Source organism: Rhinoraja longicauda, chromosome 11, assembly GCF_053455715.1.
Source record: "Rhinoraja longicauda isolate Sanriku21f chromosome 11, sRhiLon1.1, whole genome shotgun sequence".
Classification (NCBI taxonomy): Eukaryota; Metazoa; Chordata; class Chondrichthyes; order Rajiformes; family Arhynchobatidae; genus Rhinoraja; species Rhinoraja longicauda.
Genome location: NC_135963.1, coordinates 46,248,372 through 46,271,537, shown reverse-complemented (window position 1 = coordinate 46,271,537; position 23,166 = coordinate 46,248,372). Strand labels below are relative to the sequence as shown.

The 23,166-nt window shown below is 37.3% G+C and overlaps 1 protein-coding gene across 3 annotated transcripts in view; it reads right to left on the bottom strand.

The window, feature by feature from the left end:
* The window catches only part of kifap3a (kinesin-associated protein 3a), a 127,026-nt gene that overhangs the window by 6,815 nt on the left and 97,045 nt on the right, over positions 1–23,166 (bottom strand). For 2 of the 3 annotated variants that reach the window (XM_078407568.1, XM_078407569.1), the window contains 3 exons: positions 22,554–22,639; positions 18,253–18,442; positions 16,705–16,801 (listed from right to left, as the gene is read on the bottom strand). In XM_078407568.1, coding sequence (XP_078263694.1) covers positions 16,705–16,801; positions 18,253–18,442; positions 22,554–22,639 — 373 coding nt within the window. Of the gene's footprint in view, positions 1–6,747; positions 6,931–16,704; positions 16,802–18,252; positions 18,443–22,553; positions 22,640–23,166 lie in introns of all 3 variants that reach the window. The other variant, XR_013547799.1, reaches the window with a different exon arrangement.

Below are 23,166 nucleotides of genomic sequence, written 5' to 3'. Positions count from 1 at the left end.
AATCTTATACGTTTCGATAAGATCCCCTCTCATCCTTCTAAATTCCAGTGTATACAAAGCTAGTCGCTCCAGTCTTTCAACATATGACAGTCCCGCCATTCCGGGAATTAACCTAGTAAACCTACGCTGCACGCCCTCAATAGCAAGAATATCCTTCCTCAAATTTGGAGACCAAAACTGCACACAGTACTCCAGGTGCGGTCTCACTAGGGCCCTGTACAACTGCAGAAGGACCTCTTTGCTCCTATACTCAACTCCTATACTCAACGTCTGAGGAATTCAATCTGTTTCTTTGTTAATCTAAGATTGCTTTATGTTCATATGAAAGCAGAGATGAAGTATAAAGATAACAAGTTAAATAAACTCCATTGATTTATCATAATTTCTTTGTTTCCTGTTATTCATTCAACAGCCTTGTTCTCTAGAAGTCCCACACCTACCTTAGCTGCCTTCCTCCTATTTATATATTCAGAAAAACTCTTACTTTGATCTTAAATGCAATTTTTTTTGTTTAAATCAGTTTTCTCCCTTTAGAGCTTTTTATTCTTTCACTGCTAGAAGGCCTATCACTAGCTCTTGCACTTTGTACATCCTGCATTTCAATACACATTATCCTTGACCTCAGATAGACACAAAATGCTGGAGTAACTCAGTGGGACAAGTAGTATCTCTGGAGAAGGGTGATTTTTCGGGTCTGAAACATCACCCATTCCTTCTCTCCAGAGAGGCTGCCTGTCCCATTGAGTTACTGCAGCTTTTTGTGTCTATCTTCGGTTTAAACCAGTTCCTTCCTTGCAGTTCCTTCCTACACATTGTGTCTCTTTAACATGGAATCACTCTTTCTAATCGGATAAATTACGGCTGCGTCATGAACTAGCTGCCCAAATATCTATTACTGTTTATCTACTGACCTGTTTCTTAGCTTATTTTCCCAGTGCACCTTGAACAACTCCACCTCAACTCACACGCAAACTGCTCCTGGAATTCTATCATATTATGGTCATTACCCCCACAGGATTTACCCCCAAGGGATCTTTTTAACCACTGGATCTCTTACTAATCCTTCCTCTTTACTCATGACCAAATCCAAAATAGCTTGTTCACAGGTTGTTTCACTCATATACAGTTGTAAGAAGCAAACCCAGAAGGTTGTTTTTCAGACTAGAAGCCTGTGACTAGGTAGGCAGTACTTGGGCCATTGATGTTTATCATTAATATCATCAATTTGGATGAGAATATACAAGGCATGATTAGTAAGCTTGCAGACACTAAAATAATTGGGATTGCAAACAGTGAGGAAGGTAATAAAACATTATAGAGAGATCTTGATCAGCTGTGGGCCGAGGCATGGCAAATAGAGTTTAATTCAGTGCAATGTGTTACATTTTTGGAAATTCAAACCTGGGTAGGAATTTCACAGTGAAAAAGACGACATTGGGGGAATGTTGAAGAATAGGGGAACCTTATCGTATAAGTAGACACTTTCCCTGAAAGTGGCATCACAGGTGTAGAAGGCTTTTGTCAAGCTTCATCATTGAGGGCATTGAATATAAAACTTGGGATGTTAAGTTACAGTTGCACAAGACGTTAGTGATGCCGCACTTAAGAGTATAGTGTTAATTTTTGATTAAAGGAACAATGCCATTAAGCTAGAAAGACTGCCGAAAAGAATTATGAGCTGGTTGTCAAGACTCAAGGACAGAGTAATGGAGAGAGTTTGGGCAGGCTAGGAGTTTTTCCCTAGAGGGTAGGAGACTGAGAGGTGATCTTATTGTGTATAAAACTGAGGGACATAAATAGGGTGAATGTACAGTCATTTCCCTAGGGTTGGGGAATCAAGAATTAGAGGCATGGGTTAAAGTGAAAGGGGAAATATTTAACAGGAACCTGAGTCTCAACCTTTTCACACAGAGAGTGGTTATACAGAACAAGCTGCCAGAGGATATTGTTGATGCAGGTCCAGTAACTACATTTAAAAGACATTGTGACAAATGCAAGGAAAGGGAATTTAGAAGTGATATGGGTCAAATATGCGCAAATAGGTCTAGCTTGGACAGGCATTTTGGTTGGCATGAACAGGTTGGGAGGATGGAACTATTTCCGCACTCCATGACCCATCTGCCCCTCATAATTTTATATATTTCTGCCAGGTCTCTCCTCAACCTCTGATATTCCAGTGAAAACAATCCACATTTGCCCAACCTTTCCTGGACAAACTTTAATCCAGACAACATCCTGGTAAATCGCTTCTCCATGGTCTCCAAAGGCTCCACATGACCAGAACTGCACACATTATTCCAAGGGTAGCCCAAATAAAGTTTTATAAAGCTGCAATATGACTTCCTGCCTCTTATACTCAATGTCCTGCCACTGAAGCAAGACACCATAAGCTTCATTCACCACTCTATCTCCTGGTATTGGTACATTTAGAAAGCTGTAGACCCATTAAACCATTAATAGACACCACAAAGAGCAAAAGATCGACCACACCACCTTAAGGAAACCCAATGGAAACATATTTACAGTCACAAATTCACATGTCATTCATTGCACTTCAGTTCTTGCCAATGAGACAATTTTGAATCCTATTTGATATACTTCCTTAAATCCCATGGAGTTTTACATTGTTGACAAGCCTTCCAAATGGGATTTGGCAAAAACTGCAATAAATAGTATACCAAATACTCTATTATTGTTATCTTCTCAAAAACTGTAATTGTGTTAGTCAGTCTTAAAAAAATCCATGCCGACTTCTCTTGATTAAACTGCATTTCTAAAAGGGGATTTATAAATCTCAATCATTTATACACAACCAAAGTTAAATTGACCTGTAATTATTATGTTTATCCCTTCCTTTCGAAACAATGGTACAGCATGAACATTATTCAATCTTCTGGAACCACTTCTGTAACCAGGGAGGATTGGAAAATGATGGTCAGAGTCTCTGCAATTTCTTCCATTTTTTTACGTAGTACATTTACAATATATTTCATCCAGACGTACAACTTGTTTATCCTCAAAATCTATCAACACTTTCTCTTCCTATATTTATCCTACTCAATATTTCAACATACTTTCTCCTACATTACAACATCAGCATTTTATTAATGTAGCTCCAAAGTAATTGTACTGTTTTGTTTGGAAACTGATGTACCTCAAATACAAACTTGAATCTTTGGAATTGTAATATTTGTCAATGCGCCACTCAGTAATTCGACCTGTCCCCATCTGGCATTTGCATTGGGAATAACATGTTTAGAAACTTGGAACAAAGATAATGAACCCAATGGTAAAAACTCAGTGCGCTGAGATCAAAACTGTATTTCTCTGCAGGAGTTCAATTGGTTCATTTGTTAGGTTGCATTTTTTACTTGAAGACACTAGGCACTCGGTGTAAAAAGCCAGAATTCTTCAAGGGGATAATATAATTTTCTGCACATCACCAATCATACAAGAAGTTTAATTTTATTTCAACGTTGGAAGACTATAAAACTTGTGTATTAAAATTATCTCTTTACACTATATCAAGATGTTTTATGTTTAAATATCCGATGTCCAATTTATTCTTTCCTACTAGAAAATCATTCGTTGCTGCAAATGTTTGGGCCACAATAGCTATTTTCTGTTCCATTAGCTTTGAACTTCAACTGGGCATCTGATCTAGGTATTGCTTTCAAATGCTAATCACTCCACTTTACAATCCTAAACAACTATACACGGAGCAGGAAAATGTCAGCAGTGCTGGAGCCAAATTGTCTTCAGAAATGACTGCAATCAACTATGCATATGCTCTGCAAACAATTACACAAACCCCTTGGCTCCAAACTGTTTCCTATGACATGTCCTTATACTGTAATGATTGGAAGTAAAATTTGATCATGATTTGATTCTACCCCTTAGCTAGTTATTGAAACTATCATTTAAATTCTCCAGTATTTGTTTATTTCAGTCTTATTGAACAGATTAGGTACTTATGAGGCTGACACAAGGTCACTGAGAAGAGTCATGTTTGATTAAGAAGGTAGAACTGTGCTCACACAATATTTTCTTAGCATTTGTTTTTCATTCAAATTACCCTTTCACACAAAACTTTACACTTCATTTCCCTGCTTTAATTGCCATCAACAAAAGTATAATTTCAAGCATTTATTTTATAATTCTTCTGCAACTTGTCCCTGGTATTTTTTTCTTCAACAATGAATATAATGAAAGAGTTTACATTGTTCATTCTTATGCAGGGTTCACTTTTTAATTGGTCAACAGGGGACATGTTTAAAAATCTTTGATTCCTCTTGGGATATGGTGGTGGAAGCAACTTCTAGCTGCGCCGGTGTAATCACCCTCCACATGCAAAATGGGATTCTAAATGTCTTGCAGGATTTTATACAATTTATCAGAAAAATAGCATGCACTGCATAGTTGTTTGAAGTCTTGAGTAATCTAGATAAAAAGGTTTCCAATAGCCTCTTTGTTGTGAAGCCAGGAGAGCCACCAGTGCTCTTTCGGACTCAACAGACGTGCTGTGGGCCAGTCCTAGCCCCCGCTTTCACTCCCAATTTTCCAGATGAGCCAGTTTGGTTTTGGAGCTGCAGAAAATATCAGGAAGAAATCTAATTTCAATTTGAATGCAGGTTAACATCTTCAGAAATGTATCAATGGCTGATATTTTGCACACCAATTTTCAGTACAAGTTGAATTTTGTTTCCATTCCTCTATCTGATAACCTAACAAAGATAAAGCACAATTTACCAATTAAATACAACTGTGGGATCAAGAGTGAAGAGAGGATAATACACAAACTTGGACCTGCCATCTGGAAAGATATCTTGCTCTCTTTCATTGTATTTCCAGGAAAACATTCTAGATGAACTAAATTGGAATCCATTCAGCAAATGACCAATCCGAAGAAAATTTTGTTTCAGATATTAAGTTTAGTGCTGTTCTTGTTTCATCTCAGTGAAATGAAATGTTAGCAACATTAGCACCTCTAATGTGATTCCTATATATTATCAATGTTATGTTTACTGTTTACATTGAATACCCTGACAGCAATCTAAAAAAAGAACAGAATTAATACATTCTTTGGCTTTGTTTTAACAGAATTTAACATAAGAGAAAATAGAACTGACATCTTCAACAAAATTTACACTAAAGGGATCAGCTAGACTTTTAAACAACTTGAATTCATACAAAAAAAAGAAACATTTCCAGGTTTAAACGGCTCTGATGCCAACAGCTGAGGGGATCCACAAGGTACTAACAAGCACTACATTGGACATGCAGAATTTGAAACAAGACAAGCTGCTTTTATTAAGAAATTATGCAGGCATAGCCAAATCACATCCAAGAGTCTATAGTTCATTTCCACACTATTAAATATGCTCTGATTAGTGCAGAACAATCAAGACTAAAAGGATGGTCTGGAAAAAAACCGGGGCTTCCCCTCTTCCATTATAGATGAGGCTCTCACTGGGGCCTTGTCTATATCCCGCAGCTCTGCTCTTATTCCCCCTCCCCCCATTCGTAACAAGGACAGAATCCCCCTTGTCCTCACCTTCCACCCCATCAGCCAGCGTATCTAACAAATTATCCTCCAACATTTCCGTCACTTCCAACGGGATCCTACTACTGGCCACATCTTCCCATCTCCTCCCCTTTCTGCTTTCCACAGACACTGTTCCCTCTGTAACTCCCTGGTCCACTCGTCCCTTCCTACCCAAACCACCCCCTCCCCAGGCACTTTCCTCTGCAACCGCAGGAGATGCACCACCTGTCCCTTTACTTCCCCCCTCGACTCCATCCAAGGACCCAAACAGTCTTTTCAGGTGAGACAGAGGTTCACCTGCACCTCCTCCAACCTCATCTATTGTATCCGTTGTTCCAGATGTCAACTTCTCTACATTGGCGTGACCAAACGCAGGCTCGGCGATTGTTTCGCTCAACACCTTCGCTCAATCCGCCTTAACCAACCTGATCTCCTGGTGGCTGAGCACTTCAACTCCCCCTCCCACTCCCAGTCTGACCTTTCTATCATGGGCCTCCTCCAGTGTCATAGTGAGGCCCACCGCAAATTGGAGGAACAGCACCTCATATTTCGCTTGGGCAACTTAAAGCCCAGCGGTATGAACATTGACTTCTCTAACTTTAGATAGTTCCTCTGTCCCTCTCTTCCCCTCCCCCTTCCCAGTTCTCCAACTGTCTTCCTGTCTCCACCTATATCCTTTCTTTGTCCCGCCCCCCTGACATCACTCTGAAGAAGGGTCTCGACCCGAAACGTCACCCATTCCTTCTCTCCAGAGATGCTGCCTGACCTGCTGAGTTACTCCAGCATTTTGTGATACCAAAACTAAAAGGATGGTGAACTACACATCCAAAAGAATGAATATTTGTTAGAGGAATGATCAAATTTTGCATTTGCCTGCTCTGACTTCATCTTGAATTTTGCATCTGGGTCTTGTGATCATAAACTATGAGAGACATTGACATGTGTTGAACAATGTGCAGAGAGAGTTAAGATGCCGAATGTGTAATACTGCAGTTTATTTATTGTCCACTTGATGGTGCTTGTTGTATATCACAAAGCTGGAGCATGCAAACGAGAATGTGTGTGTGTTTGTGAGTCCGCGTAAAATATACCAAACTGCTTGTGTTATGATATTACATTACTAATTGTCTCAAATTTCCCGATTTGAGATGGATAATGACCATCTCACATATTGTTTGTCCTTCTGCTAAGTTAGTGCATACCTTTAATGGATTTTCTTGGGAAACTTCCTAAAATGATGCCATCTCCACACCTCACTTCAAAGCTATATGAAGCGCAAAGCCTTCCAGATGTAAATGTCATGTAACAAGACCATGCCAATAGAAATGCTAGAGAAACTTTTAGCGCTGGGGTTCCATGCGCCTGGCTTAGTCAGCTGTCAAAACCTTCAAAAGTAAAATGTTTCTTACATTAAAGAGCAATCAAAAACATAAACTACATTAAAAAAAATTTTTTAAATGCTTCAAAACTAAGAATATACAAATAAACTCAAATAATTAAAATGCCCAATACTGTACTTTCTCAGATAACTCGCAGCCATTCTCTATTATCAAGTAACAAAGTTGCCAGCTATAATCCAATAGTAGTGAATTGCTTGAATTTAAGAGCCCCAATACTTGATTCTGAGCTGTCTAAAAGCGGAACATAAACAGTAAACCTTTGATGTGAAATTTTGGACTTCCACTCCTGTGCACACTCTAATGGTAGTGCCAACTCTTTTGATACTTATATGGCATTCCCACCCAGAACTACTAGCATTTCTTCAGAAAATCTGAACCATTGATTAAAAAATTAATATTGTATGCTTGAATGATTTAAGACAGATGTTAAGTGCCCATGTTTATCATTGACAAATTGTGGTTCATAAAATTTATGCACCACCTGGAAGTATTGAAGGCAAAAGACTCAGTTCTACATAATTAAAATTATCTAATTTTCACTCCTCCATCACCAACTCCCAATCTTCAAAACCAGGATCCTCAGTTGTGATTTTTAATTTCAGGCAGTTAACTGAGCCAGAGGAGTAATAGATTAACAATCTGTCCCTCTGACCTAGGAATTCAGGTTCAAATCTATTTGAAGGGCAGAAGCATATTTTCTGAAATGAATATAACATTCTCATTGAAATTTAATTAACATTTAAAATAAGGAAAAGCCTATCTACCCAGTATATCTATACTTTTCCCAAAACATCTATCTAATCCAATTTATTCAATCTCACAGCTAACCTACCATGGGAAAGATGTGTATCATGCTTCTCAACTCCCAAAACTTCCAATTAAATTAATCTTTCAACCCCAAGTCTTACTGCATTGTGAATGAGTCCCACCTATGTTCTTGTAGTGCAAAACCACACTATTGAGAGTTAAAATCTAACCCGCCTCTCAATAATCAAAGTCTAATCTGATTGGAAATATATTTTAAATCTGCAACTATTCAGGATATGAAGTATTCACCACAGGCATTTGCTCAACCGATTAATTAAAACATTCCCAGTCATCTTTTACGAGTCTGGCATTTGCAGTGCATAGCACATTAACTTTTCCAACTGGATTGCCAATCCTGTCATTACAAATTTCATTTGCCAAAAATGAAAGCCCTTTGGGTGAAAGCAGTGATGAGTGTTCAATCCCAGGCCTATCAAAAATGACAGCTTTTCCTAAATTTGCAGTAAAACAGTTGGAAATTATTTAGAAATATTTGATTTAAGATTAAATCTTTGCTAAAAGAAATCACATTTATTCATTTTGTTATAAGGTTTTATCCAAGCAACTATCATCTGTCAATTCTCAATTCCTGAAACATTATATAGCTTAGCTTTACTTTTTCCAAACTCAAAAATCTTGTAGGCTCTCTTGAAAATTGACATCAGTTGTTTTATGATTTTTATGGTTTTAGGTCAAAACTATTAACCCCTGAGATACAGAGAAAAGTAATTAAAGTGAATGGGTTTGTTGGTGGAGAAAAGGCCTCCCAGAAAGGACTAAGCAGTTACACAAAACTGTTTTTTTAATGAATCCACTGAAATTTCAGAAACAAAAATACAATGTAAATACTACAATATATCAACTCTATTAGCAAGTGCTATACTTTACACAACACAACTTCTGTATTGTTTACACTCTGTCGTGTTTCAGATGATACCTCAGGCATAATTAAATTATCTGTGGTGAACTGTAGGGTGCCTACTAGCTTAAAACAGCAGGGGCAACTATTCCCTAACAGATGGCTTCTCGTTCGAGTTTTTAGAATGATGTGTGCCAAATGCAGGCAAATGGGACTAGCTGAGATGAGGCAATTTGGTTGGTATGTTGAAATGGGCCGAAGGGCAAAATTTCCATACTGTAGGACTCTATGACTCTACGTATGTTTCAGCACAGGCACTGGATTTCAGATTGGGTGGTAATCTTTGCCACAAACTCAATGCGATTCCTTAAATTGTATTTGAACTAAAATTCCTGATTCAGCTAAAATCAAACGTAAATCCTCCAGACATGTACAGCTCAGCTCAATGCCTTAAGTAAATAAGTAGTCATCATGACTCTGAAAGAGGACGTATTTTTCTAGGTACATTAATTTTATTTTTTAAATGATGTTCCTCACGTTGGATTCTGAATATTTAGAAATCTACATAAAGAACTAATTCATTTGAAAATGGTACTTATAATTTAACATCAGACGAACAATAAAATACACACAGCACAATTAAATGTTGTTTTACAAATTGAGAATTACAGCTTATATAAACCATCTCTTTTAAAACCTCAAATGAAAGGTTTTCCTTGCAGTAAGTTTCTAGCCCTTTACTCATTCACTAAACTATGCCTTTGATCTCTCTCTCCTGTCACTTCTCCGGTTACACAGTCCTTTCAAAATGCAGTAAATATCAAGTGGTTAGCTGGTAATTCTATTCAATTTTTTTTTTTTAATCCTTTCAAATGATCACATGCTGTTAAGGGCACAACAACTGCCAGCTGTATACTTCCTTTTGAAAATCAGCCACAATTCCTGAAGAAATATTTAGTTTAGTTGTGACCTTATGAGAACATTAAGGTCTGTTTTAAGATGGTAAAAAAAATTGCTAAAGCATGTGCTCATCAGTTTAATTATCTAGAGCAAAGCAGTTATAATACATAAAATGTTGGACAGCTTGGTAGCTGAGCAATGCTGAGCAATGCTGCATTTGACTTTTGCCTGGGGAAATGGTGATTCAAGAGGAATGTTGGTAATATTGCACGAGATGTTTCTCATCATAGAAAATTGTAGAAGTACAGAAATTTATCCTATTCAATTGTTACAAGAAGAGAACTTGAGTCACTTTTACCAGAAAAAAAGTTGTTCGTTAAGAATTACTATTATTACATGTTGACCCTTTTTTCTTTTGTGGAAAATTATTTTTATTTAAATTATTTTTTCTTTATGGCAAGCTTCACAAAAGGTGCTAAAGGTATCATCACAACTTCAATCTTCAAGAAACAAATTGTTGAACCCATTTAAAGTTTTGAATTACACAAATGTAATGTGCAATGGGTATTTTATGTTACCAGTCTTTAGATATACAACATGGAAACAGGGTCTTTAGCCCACCAAGTCCATGCCAATCACTGATCATCCTGTATACTAGAACTATCCTACACACTGGGACAATTTTTTTTTCTCTGCCAAAGGCAATTAACCTACAAACATGTTGGAAGGAAATGCAGATGCTAATTTACACTGAAGATAACACAAAATGCTGGAGTAACTCAGCGGGACAGGCAGCATCTCTGGAGAGAAGGAACGGGTGACCTTTCTGGTCGAGACCCTTCTGAAGAAGCCTGAAGAAGGGTCTCGACCCGAAACGTCACCCATTCCTTCTCTCCAGAGATGCTGCCTGTCCCGCTGAGTTACTCCAGCATTTTGTGTCAATCCACAAACCTGTACGTCTTTGGAGTGTGGGTGGAAGCCGGAGCATCCGGAGAAAACCCATGCAGTCACAGGGAGAATGTACAAACTCCGTACAGTCGGCACCCATAGTTTGGATCAAACTCAGGTCTCCGGCATTACAAGGCAGCAACTCTGATGCAGTGCCACCCAGTCTTAATACCAATTTTAAGGTGTTATTGCAGAAAGATTTTCTCTAAACTATGAGAAAGAAAATATGTTTCAAAAGAATAGGTTTTATCACACAGACAAGAAATTTTGTATACCGATAGAAATGAAAAGCAGAGTTTGCCTATGGGCACAAGACCATGTGCCAGCATGGAGATTTTTAGCTCACTCGACTTCATTCATTTAACAGTCCACATACAAACTAACCCGACATGAATTAAGCTTCAGTGGAAAGCTATCCTATCCCAAATGGGTTAGCTAAAAAAAAAATCCGATTATTTCTAGTTCCTTATTGAGATATGTTGCATATACACAATTCTTCCCAGTCATCTCTCATATTCCAAGGAGACTGGAACTACCATGCTATATGGTGAATTTAATCAACCTAGTGCAGAATATTCCAATTCCATTCAAAATATACATTCATGTTTAGACCGTAATGTTGTATCCTTATTGTTTTGATGTGGTTATGCTTTATTCTTAATTGTTAACTGTATGCATGTGTTGTCATTTGTGAGCGGAGCACCAAGGCACATTCCTTGTACATGCACATACTTGGCCAATAAACTCATTCATTCATTCATTCATTCATATGAAGGAGTTAATGTCACGTATTTCAGATAGCTCAATGATGAAAGGTCAAATGCTACATAGCTATGGGGCAGGCATACAACCTTTGACAATCTAAGGTGGCTGTAATTAAGATATTAGCATTAGGAAGAAAATTTAATATGGTGTTCAATTCATGCTAACCTATTGCATTACAAAAATAACATTACAATTAAAAATATATATATTTTTGCGAAGACAAACCTATGACTTTGTCAGGATCATTGGAGCCTATTTCATAAATCCACCACTTTTGGCCTTCTAACCTTGCTTGTGGCTTGTTTAATTTAGCTTTGGCTAATGTCATCCAAGTCAAGTGACGAAGTTATATTTGCCCCAAAGAATTTTGAAGACACTCCCTTTTGTTTCTTCCAACAGAAATATGCTTCACCTTACATTTTCTTTAAAAAAATTGTAATATTTCCAAACCAGTCAAATATCACTCTGCAAACAACAGATGGCGTAGTATTTATTCAATTACATTGAATGCCATTCCCAGTGATCAATATCCACATTAAAACATGTTTATATTTTTGGAGGAAAAGGCCATTTTATTGTCCCAATTAGTTTTTTTCAAATTAAAACTAATAGTGAGATAATAAAGAACATTGGCTGCAGAAAAGTTGCATGGTCTTTGTCATGGAATACCACAGGATAAAACTGAGACAACTTGTTTGGTTCTGTGCTGGAAGAACTCAGTGTGTCAGGCAGCATCCGTAATGGAAATGGACAGACGACGTTTCGGGTTGGGACCCTTATCTGCTCAAGATTCCAGCATCTGCTGTTTCTTGCATCACTGATCTATCATCTAAAGCTCAAGTTACTAGCTGCTAACACACACCTCTCCTTTCAAAAATTAAAACATCAATCATCACTCTCCCAACTTCCAACATTCCAGATGAGAGCCAGCAGCCTGGTCAAGTATTTTTTTAAGTCTGTAAATTATTGCATTTAATCCCCGATGGTTCGGTTTAAAATAACATTTCCCCTTTTAGATTATTAATGCATTGATATTCAGTAGTAAAATATAGCACCCAAAACATTTGCCAATTTATAGTCACAATCCCACTGTTTACAGGTCAATTGACTTCATTTAATTTATTATCAGAATCTAAGGCAAGATGGTATTGAGCTTTTTTACTGAATTGCTGCAGTCAATACCTAGAAGGTATAGAGTAGCATATGAGATATATAGAGTGCATTATATGCACAATGCAATATAGAGTCAAAGGGTCAGATAGTACGGAAACAGTCCCTATGACCCAAGTCGCGCATTCCAAACAAGAAGCTTCATCTAAGCTAGTCTCATTGGCCCGTTTTTGACCCATATCCCTAGAAGTCTTTCTATTGATGCACCTATCCAAATGACTTTGAAGTGTTGTTGTTATTGTACCTGCCTCAATCACTTTTTTTTGGCATCTCATTCCATATACAGGTATGTGTGTGTGTGTGTGAAAAAGGTACCCCTCACACCTTACGATCTGTAGTTCTTAAACCTGCGAAACAGTGTGCATTCATCTTATCTATGACAATTTTATTTGTCCATTATAAAAGGATGTAACCCCACAATACTAAAATTAAAGATTGTAACAATGAATTATAATCATTCATAATTTTTCATGTGCCAATAAATTTGATTTTTCCTAAAAATATTACATCTAGCTCATTTACTTTTTACCCTCATAAATGCTTAAAAGTAATATTCAATTTATATGCAACATTGGAATGTGGAGAAATGTTAAATCTTTTAAGAGCTTGTATTCTTTTTAGTACGTCTTCTTGTACTACAAATCAAAATATATTTAAAAATAGGTAATAATGTACTTATAACACTTGGATCATATTGAAATTGAACAGCAGCCCATTAATGCAATTGATTTTTGTACATATATGGGATATAATTATGCAATGCATGAAAGGCAGGATTTTATCATTATTATTATTCAAGATTAACCAGACATCTGTCTACAGAAAACAAAACAGTAACTGGATACAACTACTCTACTATAATGCAACTAAAGAGATAAAACTTTTAAAAAGTTACATGTTAAAAATTTGCTTCATTATATTTCTTGTGTAACACCTATACTATAAACAGATTTTTGTTTAATTAGGTACAGGATCAATAATTCCTATCTTGTAGAAACATGGAAGCACCATACAAATGATCAAGGAATGTTCCATCATAGAAGGAATCAACAGGATGGGTGGACTCTAAGTGAGACTGAAATCTCCAGTCTCCAGAATTAAGGAGCTTCCACAATAAGGTGCTTCCAGGTGGGAAGCATTCAAAGAGAAATAGCAAAAGTTCAGGGTCAACATGTTCTAGTAAGGATGAAAGCAAGAGGTAACAAGTTCAGGGAACTCTGGATGTCCAAGGTGGTTGAGGGTTGGATAAAATGAAAAAATATATATATGGCAGGTATATGAAACTAAAGGGGAGTGAGACTATCAGGAGTACACGAAGTGTAGGGAGGTACTGAGAAAGGAAATTTGAAAAGCGAGGTTTCACAAAAAACCATTAGCAGACAGAATTACGGTTAATCTAAAGGCATTCTATATGTATATTAAGAGCAATAGAATAATCAGGGAGATAATAAGACCTATTATGGTTAATGGGAGCAATATATGTTTGAGACCCAGAGGGCTTAGAAGTGGTCCAAAATGAATACGCTGCATCAATATTTACTATGGGAACAGACTTTGTAGTTAAAGAATTTAGCAAAGGGGAAGGTGAAATTAGAAAATAGGTGCAGGAGTAGGCTATTCGGCCCTTCGAGCCAGCACCGCCATTCAATATGATCATGGCTGATCATCCAGAATCACTACCCTGTTCCTGCTTTCTCCCCATATCCCTTGATTCCGTTAGGCCTAAGAGCTTTATTCAATAAATAACGAAATATTCTAGACCTCGGCGGGCTTAAATGTGGGTAAATTACTGGGGCCAGGTGGGATCTACCCTTGTCTGCTGCAGAAGGCAAGGGATTACTGGGACTTTAAATGACATTTTTTAATTCTCGTTGTCTGTAGTGAGGTTCCTGACTGGAGGACAGGAAAGCTGGCCTCATTTTCAAGAAGGGAAACAGAGCAAGTAAGGAAGTTACTCTCCATCTGGAGAATTTGGAGGCCCGGGCAACACCGTGAACACTTCATCATCTTCCTCAAACCATTCCCGAACAATGTGTGCAGTGTGGCAGGGCGCATTATCCTGCTGAAAGAGGCCACTGCCATCAGGGAATACCATTGCCATGAAGGGGTGTACCTGGTCTGCAACGATGTTTAGGTAGGTGACACGTGTCAAATTGACGTCCACATGAATGGCCAGACCCAGGGTTTCCCAGCAGAACATTGCCCAGAGCATCACACTCCCTCCACCGGCTTGTTGTCTTCCCACAGTGCATCCTGGTGCCATCACTTCCCCAGGTAAACGACGCACACGTACAAGGCCATCCACGTGATCTAAAAGAAAATGGAACTCATCGGACCAGGCGACCTTCTTCCACTGCTCCAAGGTCCAGTTCCGACACTCGAGTGCCCACTGTAAGCGCTTTCGACAGTGGACAGGGGTCATCATGGGCACACTGACCGGTCTGCGGTTAAGTAGCCCCATGCGCAGCAGGGTGCGATGCACTGTGTATTAAAATTTTCCGTGACTTGTGCCACAGTAGACCTTCTGTCGGCTCGGACCAGACGGGATAGCCTTCGTTGCCCTCGTGCATCGACGAGCCTTTGGTGCCCAACACCCTGCCACCGGTTTGTGGTTTGTTCCTCCTCGGACCACTGTCGGTAGGTACTCACCACTGCTGACCGGTAGCACCCCACAAGCCTTGCTGTTTCAGAGATGCTCTGACCCATTCGTCTGGCCATAACAATATGGGCCATATCTTGTCAAAGTCGCTCAGATCTTTACTCCTGCCCATTTCTCCTGCATCCAACACATCAACTTCAAGAACTGACTGTTCACTTGCTGCCCATCCCTTGACAGGTGCCATTGTAACAAGATAATGTTATTCACTTCACCTGTCAGTGGTCATAATGTTTTAGCTCATCGATGTAGTTTCCTCACTTTTGGTTTTTTTAAAGTATAAATTTGTTTATAATATATAAATATTCTAGCATCCATACATGGCTAATACCTCAATGTGTGCTAAAATGTATTTTACTGAAACTAAAGTCAATAACTGAATCCTGCAAATAAAATATATATTTTAGAGTTGAACTTAATTTTTTTAATTTCATGCTTAGAATACAATTTGTTATGTTCATCTTCAAAAACAGTTTGAGTCTTAAATAGTATGAGAGGCCCACTTTCTCCCATGTGGCACATACTCTGAAGCCATCACTGAGAATAAATGCCACATGGGAGAATTTAGATGGTATTAAAGTCTTCCGATTGACCTTATGCTTACTACATTTATTTAAATGTTGGGTGGGTAAAGGCATACTTCAAAATGAGGATTTGCTGTTGGGAATGGTCCATCTCAAGCAACAATCATAATAGTTACAACTGTCTTAAAAAGGTACTTATTAAGCAAAGACTGCATTACATCCATGCTTCAAGATGCTTCTGGCTTTCATTCCCCCACCCGTGCAATCAGTCTGGAGGGTCCCCTCCTGAAATGTCACCTATCCTTGTTCTCCAGGGATGCTGCCTGACCCGCTGAATTACTCCAGCATTTAATGTTTATCCTTGAAATATGCATTTTGAGTTAACTGCAATCCTACACTGCATACAAAATAAAATATCACATCATATTACCAATTAAATATTAAAAAACTGCAAAAACTGGAAATCGGAAATAAATTGAAATAAAAATAGAAAGTTCAGATGAAGAGTCTTCGACCAAAAATGTTAACTTTGCTTTTCTTTCTACAAATCCTGACTTGACCCGCTGAATGATTTAAGTATTTTCTGTTTTTTAATTGAAAGTTAGCAAGTTAGAACATTTTTAATTCTGAAACATGTTTACTGTTAGATTCTTTTAGGAAGAAGTTCACTTTTAATTTCTACAACTGTGACCTTGAGTACTCACCTTTGATGTGCCTTTTTAAAAGCACACCACCAAAAACAAAATCAATAAATGCCGCATTGCTTATTGAAAAATTCTTAGTTCCACAATAATGAAGCAACTGTCATGGCTGAAACTCAACTCTGGCATTAAATTACAATAAGGACTGAAATAATCTATCTGAACAAGGAACAAGTTATTGCATGGAAACAAATATTTTTTTGTTGCAGATGGCCATCTCAATTAATCAGATGATTTCAGCAAATGTATTAACTAAAGGTTGTTAGTTTCTGTTTGTTTTCTAATTAATTGAATTGAGCATGAAATGATTTTCTGACACAAGAAAAATCAGAAATCAGCTAAAACGTAATATTCTAAATATAATAAAAATAATTGAAAGATTTGTTTACATTAACTTTCAATGAATTTAGACTCATTATCTAACCTTACCTGCTATAAGGATGCTGTCCAACAAGGTCACCATTTTGAAACTGGTAGTCAGTTAAGAAATCTGGACTAATGGATCCATCAGGGGGCAAAAGTCCTTCTGTAAATAAAGTTAATAACTTGGCACTACTCAGTTTATTTTGTCAAATTAATTCATTCCTGCACATATTGATACATTACTCAGTCTGAAGAAGGGTCTCGACCCGAAACGTCACCCATTCCTTCTCTCCTGAGATGCAGCCTGACCTGCTGAGTTACTCCAGCATTTTGTGAATAGATACATTACTTTGCTGATTTGGTCAAACATGCAAACTTATCAACTATCATAATTACTTACAATTAATAACAATGGGAAAAGGAAACAATTAGGCAAAAAATATGGCAGCTGTAATTGGTGATGTCATTATTTTTTTAATGGGGCTATCAGCTTTTTGTCAAACTTTCAAACATTTGTCAAATTTTGTCAAACATTTGTCAACTTTCTCTATTGCATAAGAGAATTGAGTCATTGATTAATCATAATTTGCTCGAACAAATGGAATCCATTTTTGTGATGACAAATAATCTTGCCCCAAATTATTATACGTGAACATTCTACCAACAATTAAATTGCCTTACAGTTTGGAACAGGGTGTAATATTTGCTATCCTCTTGATCTCTGGTAAATCTCATATCTAAAAGCTGGACCCCAGTTGTCACACGTTACTTATCTCCAAGTCTATAACTCCCTGAACGTAGCAACACAAGCTGATAAAGTGGTAAAGAAGGTATATTTTATACTTGCCTTCATGAGTCAGGGCATTGAGTATAAAAATCAGGAAGTCATGATGCATCTTTATCTGACTTTGGTTAGGCCGCAATTTTTGTTTTTACAGAGGTTGGAGTCCTGGAACATGCTGCCCGGGGTGGTTTTTGAGGCTGATACAACAGTCTCATTTAAGAGACTTTTGGATAGGCATATGGAAATGTAGGAAAGGGAAGGATATGGATTATGTGCAGGCAGATAACAGTTGGGCTTGGCATCATGTTCGGCACAGACATTGTGGGCCGAAGGACATGCTCTTGTGCTGTACTATGTTCAATCTATCATATTAGGCATTTAGATTGGCTTGTGTTTTGGGGGAGCATTCATAATTTTTTTAATGCAACCTTTTTATTTTGGTTCTATGTAATAATTCTATCTTTCCCTTCCCTGTGATAATCATTATTTCTAATGAATACAGATTCAAAGTAATCAGCTAATCAGCCAAAAATAAGTACTTTTTCCATATATAATGTTTCCTATGTGGCTACTAAAAATTTACCAAATTTAACCATGAGTTTAGAAAATGGAAATAAAAAAGTACGGTGTTGTGAGCCCAACAAGCAGACCAAAATTTAGAAAAGGCAATATACGTGCATATGTACATGGCCAAAACAGCTTATTCATTTGTTTCTTCATGAATAGTTTGAACAGGAACATTCAGATTTTCTCAGTGGTGCAAACTAAAGCCTTAACTTCCAACTGGTAACATTTACTTACATTTTCCTGGTCACATATTGTTTTCTCACCTGCATTGTAGAAAAGATCAGGTCTTTCAAGAATATCTCCTTCATGAATAAATGTCTCTAACCCATCATCACCATAGACATAGGGCTCACTTTCATCCATCTGACGGTTCTCAACCATTTCCAGCCACTGTGAGTTGTGCCAGCGAAACTTCTCACTTTGAATTTTTTTGGCCCACTCTTCATCATATTCCTGTCAAAATTTTAAAACATGTTATACTATCTGAGTGATGAGGTGTGGATACTCAATTCTAGGAAACATATTCTGGTAAGCTTTGGTTGGGTGAGGGGCACTGGTGTAGGATGAGGAGGGTGGGATTTCCTCCAATAGTCTGTCTAAGTAAGCATAAACACCACTTAACCCATGAACCCTTCTGGTATACAAGGAGCTCATATATCCCCTTTATTTCAATAAACTGTTAGGGTCTGAAGGTCAACAGTAAACAGGATTCACTCATCACTTTGCTCCTCTCTGAAACCCAAAAGGAAAATGATCCTTCTCATACCATTTTTCCTACACCTCTATCAGTCATACTCTTCTACAGACATATATTCTTTATACCAAATCAAGACTGGCCCACCTCCTGTCTCCCCGTACTTTCAGTCTGAAGAGCTCTGACCTAAAAGGTTACCCATCTTTTTTCTCCAGAGATGCTGTCTGACCCGCTGAGTTACTCCAGCACTTTGTGTCTATCTTCGGAAGACTTAAATAATGGGCATGCATTTGGGGAAAAGGGGGCAAAGATAAATTAACATAGCAAAACAAAGTTTATTTACAACATAAAAGAGTTATCTGGTAGCAAGCAAGATATCACATGTAATGTTGAAGTAACATTTTAACAGATGCTGGTAACACATTCTTCCACATAATCAGACTATAGACATTAAGGAATCTGCTGGCAGTTACACAAAAATCACTCGTATGTACATTTAAAGTAAACTATAAATGAAACACAAGGCATGCACTAAAAATTTACATCTGTTATAATTGCAAACTTTCTTTGTTTTGCTTTATTTCCTCTTTTCAACACCTCAATGTTGATGTCACTCATTTGAAACATCGCTATCTGATTAAGTAATTGTAAGACAAACAAATGCTCACTTCTACTTCTCCTCCATATTAACTGATGAAAAACAGGTCCTCTTTCATTTACATCTGGAATTTGATACGCTTGAGGTGAAAGAAATTACATTCCCACAGCAATAAAAACATATCCTTAACCCCAATTCATTTTCTGCAACTGATAAAATTATACATAATCATAATTCAAACATCTAACCTCATTAATGTTTGGCAGCACATACGTATCAAAAGAGCAAATGTTATGTGCAAAATATGCACAGCCACAAAGATTGCTGGATACACAATAAGCAGCAGTGAAAGATGCCAGTGAATAAGCTGAGTCAGGAAATATGTTGAGCCTGCGGAATCAACCATTAAACGAGATTCTTTCTATATAATAAATACATGTAATTGAATACTGCAAATAGAAGTACAAAATGTAATTAAAACAGAAAGACTGAGACATTTGTTCCTAGTACTTTCCATTTTTGTATTAATCACTGACATGATTTTCATAGTTTGTACAAATAACAATTTAATCGTCAAAATGGACATTTTAAAGTAGATCTTTTTCAGTAAAGGTAAAATGAGCACCCATATGCATCTTGGAACAGCTCCATAGACAACAGCAGGAGTCATGACTCCAAGAGGCCTGTGAGCAATGGATTCCTGGGAAACAATGTTGTTGGCTGGGAATGAACATATTCATGCCAGAAGTGTGGTTTCTTTGTAGTCAAGCAGCCATAGATTGTTTCTCAGGCCAGACGTTTCCAAAAAGGCACGTTGCAAATACCCAGGATTCCTTGTTGAGAAAGCATTCATTTCATATTGCCTATTCTACAAAAAAAATTGATGTTCCCCCCAAATATCTGAAAAATCTTCCCTGTGCTTCCACATACGAGAGTATATTGAAAAATATTTTTCCTCCAAGTCTTTCCAATCCTTTCCAGCTGTTATATAACACAGAATTGTAATGGCACCAAAGGTGGCCATTCGGCCATGAAATCTGTATAGAGCAATTCCATCTATCCGATTCTCCATAGCCTTTGAAGTCCTTTCAAAAGTTTAATTGACTATTTCTATCGCCTTTACAGGCAGAATTTCAAGTTATAACTTTTGTGAAGGAAAAGAAGTTCCATCAGATCTCTCCTATAAATTCTGTCCAAAATTTTACATTTCATCTGTGAACTGTCTATTAGGAGTAACTCCCAGCTATTTACTGTATTGAATGCAATCATCATCTAGTTCACAGCTATCAAACATCCTCTCATCAGTTTTTACTTCAAGGAAAACAATCCAAACTTCTTCATTCTAACTTTGTATCTGAAATGCTGAAGTGCAGTGACTGCTGTGTACCACTTTAACGTAACTTCCTTGCTTTTGCACTTTGTTCATAAATCCAAAAATGTAATATACTTTACTAACCACTCTTTCAACACGCCCTGCCACTTTCAAAGATTTATGTAAACACACTCAGGCCCCACTGTTCCTGCTCACCATTTAAGATTGTGTAATTTAGTGTTTCACCGATGATTGTTCTTTTTGCCAAAACGCGTCACTTCACACCTCTCTGCATTACATTTCATTGGCCACATGACTGCTTCTCTGCCATCTTATGTCCAATTGCAGTCTATTACAATTTTCATTCCAAGCTTCACTTTAATCTATAAATTCAGAAATCTTACCATGCCCATTCATGTCTAAATCATGAATATATCAAAAAAAGAAGAGGCCCAAGCACAGATTCATCAAAAATACCATTGTCCATAATTTTTCAGTGTTAAAAAATCTATTTATCAGTTCACACTGCTTTCTGGCCTTAAGCCAATCCTCCGTCCACACTACAATTGCCCCTTTAATTCAATAGGGCTTAATTTTGCTCATGTCTTTTGTGTGGGAAATTACTCAAACATAAAAACATTACAGTGTAATGAAAAATGAAAGAGTAGGACACGCACTGCGTGCAAAAATAAGGGAAAGAGCCACAAACCTATCAATGTACTTAAGGTTTGCTAACATTGTCCAACTATTTATCATCTGTAGAAAAATTCACAAGCTGATAAGACTAAATGAAGTTGTTTAAGGAAAAAGTAGCTGCTTTGCATCCTAAAGTTTTCCTCAATTCTTCTATTAGTTCAATTTTTAAGCAATTAAAGCATGTGTTATACAATATTTCACTATTGATTTTCAATATTTCACTTGAATCCTGCTTCTGTTAAAGCTCATCCACACTCTGAAATAACAAACACCGTCAGACACTGATAGTAAAGAACACATCTTTATCACGCTAGCGGTAGTGGGAGAGTCACTGCAAGTATGGTCACATACTTGCCAGCTCCTCGCGGTCCCACTCAATTATTTTGTGCAGCGGCAGTATATTTATACATTAGTCACGGGTCCAGCTAATTACCAAATCAGCATATTTCTCCACCGGTTCTAATTGTCGAGAACTTGTTGTTCTCTGCAGTACTATTTGGTATCGGGCCTTTCTCCTTAGTCACAACAACTCTGCAAATATGCAAAACAAACTGTTATACTTTAGCGAGCAATTCGAAGTAAGTAAAGAAGGCTCAGCATGCAATCTGTACATTAACTCTTAAACCCCCATCCTCCTCTACATTTCTGGATAGTTGGTGATAGGTACCATGAACTGAATGTACAATGAATAAACATGATCACTGGTAATTTAACTTCTCTAAACTGGTAAACTATGGTTTTCTTAGAGTTCCATTAAAGTGAATATAACTCAAACTTTCCAAAACTAAACTGGCTGTTGGCATTCATATGAAGTGAGACCAAATATGAATTTTCAGCTGGTTTGGAGAAATACTACTAGCTTAAGTATACATTCCAAAAAGAAAACATAAGAAATATTAAAATGTTCACATTTATGTCATTATTTAAGTAAACAAAACTTGGCAATCAGACAGGAAAACAAATCTTGAGAATTGGCTATAAGTTGAATGAATCAACTTAAATTTTAAAAAATGTGGGTAATCTGTTTCCTTGTTCTAAATTTGAGAAAGGTGATGTCAGTAGTTAATTTGTGCAGGAACCAAACACGAACATTTTGGTCTTCCCAGTATTGGCTTGAAATAATTTTTTATTCAGCTGTTTTGATATGTCCTTCCTCTATTTGATATATTTCAATCCCTAGCTAAATTGCTTTGTATGTCACCTGATCCAAAGATAAAAGCCAAGTTATATGAAAGCTATAAAGGTAAAAAAAATTGTTCCTTACTGCAATGATGTCCAACGTGTTGTCACAGACTTTCCGTATCTCTGCATTTTTATCATGCATTAGATCAATCAAGTATGCTGGAGCCTCTTGCAACAGATTAAGGAAAAGCAACATATGGTCAAGCTTTTCTTAAAAAAAATTAATAAGATCTGTGTACTAATTGTAAACCTCAACTTGCCATTATAAAAATCATGGGATCACCTTTATTAACCGTTGAAGTCCAAATGAAAGAAAAATTCAAAGATAGAAACAAAAAACTGGAGTAACTCAGTGGGTCAGGCAGAATCTTTGCAGAAAAGGAAAAGGTGACGTTTCAGGTCAAAACCTTTCTTCAGACTGAGAGTCAGGGGAAAGGGAAATGAGAGATATAGATGGTACATGGAACAGATGAATGAAAGATGTGCAAAAAGCAACCATGATCAAGGAAAGGTGGAGCCCACAATGGTCCATTGTTAGCTGTGGGGTAGGTGATAAGGTGTTATACACACAGTGAAACAACAGGACGACAATGAAATTAGTGTGACGACTATGGTGGGGGAGAGACGGAGAGAGGGGATGTAGAAGTTAGTTGAATTCAATATACCACTGGGTTGTAAGCTGTCCAAGCAAAATA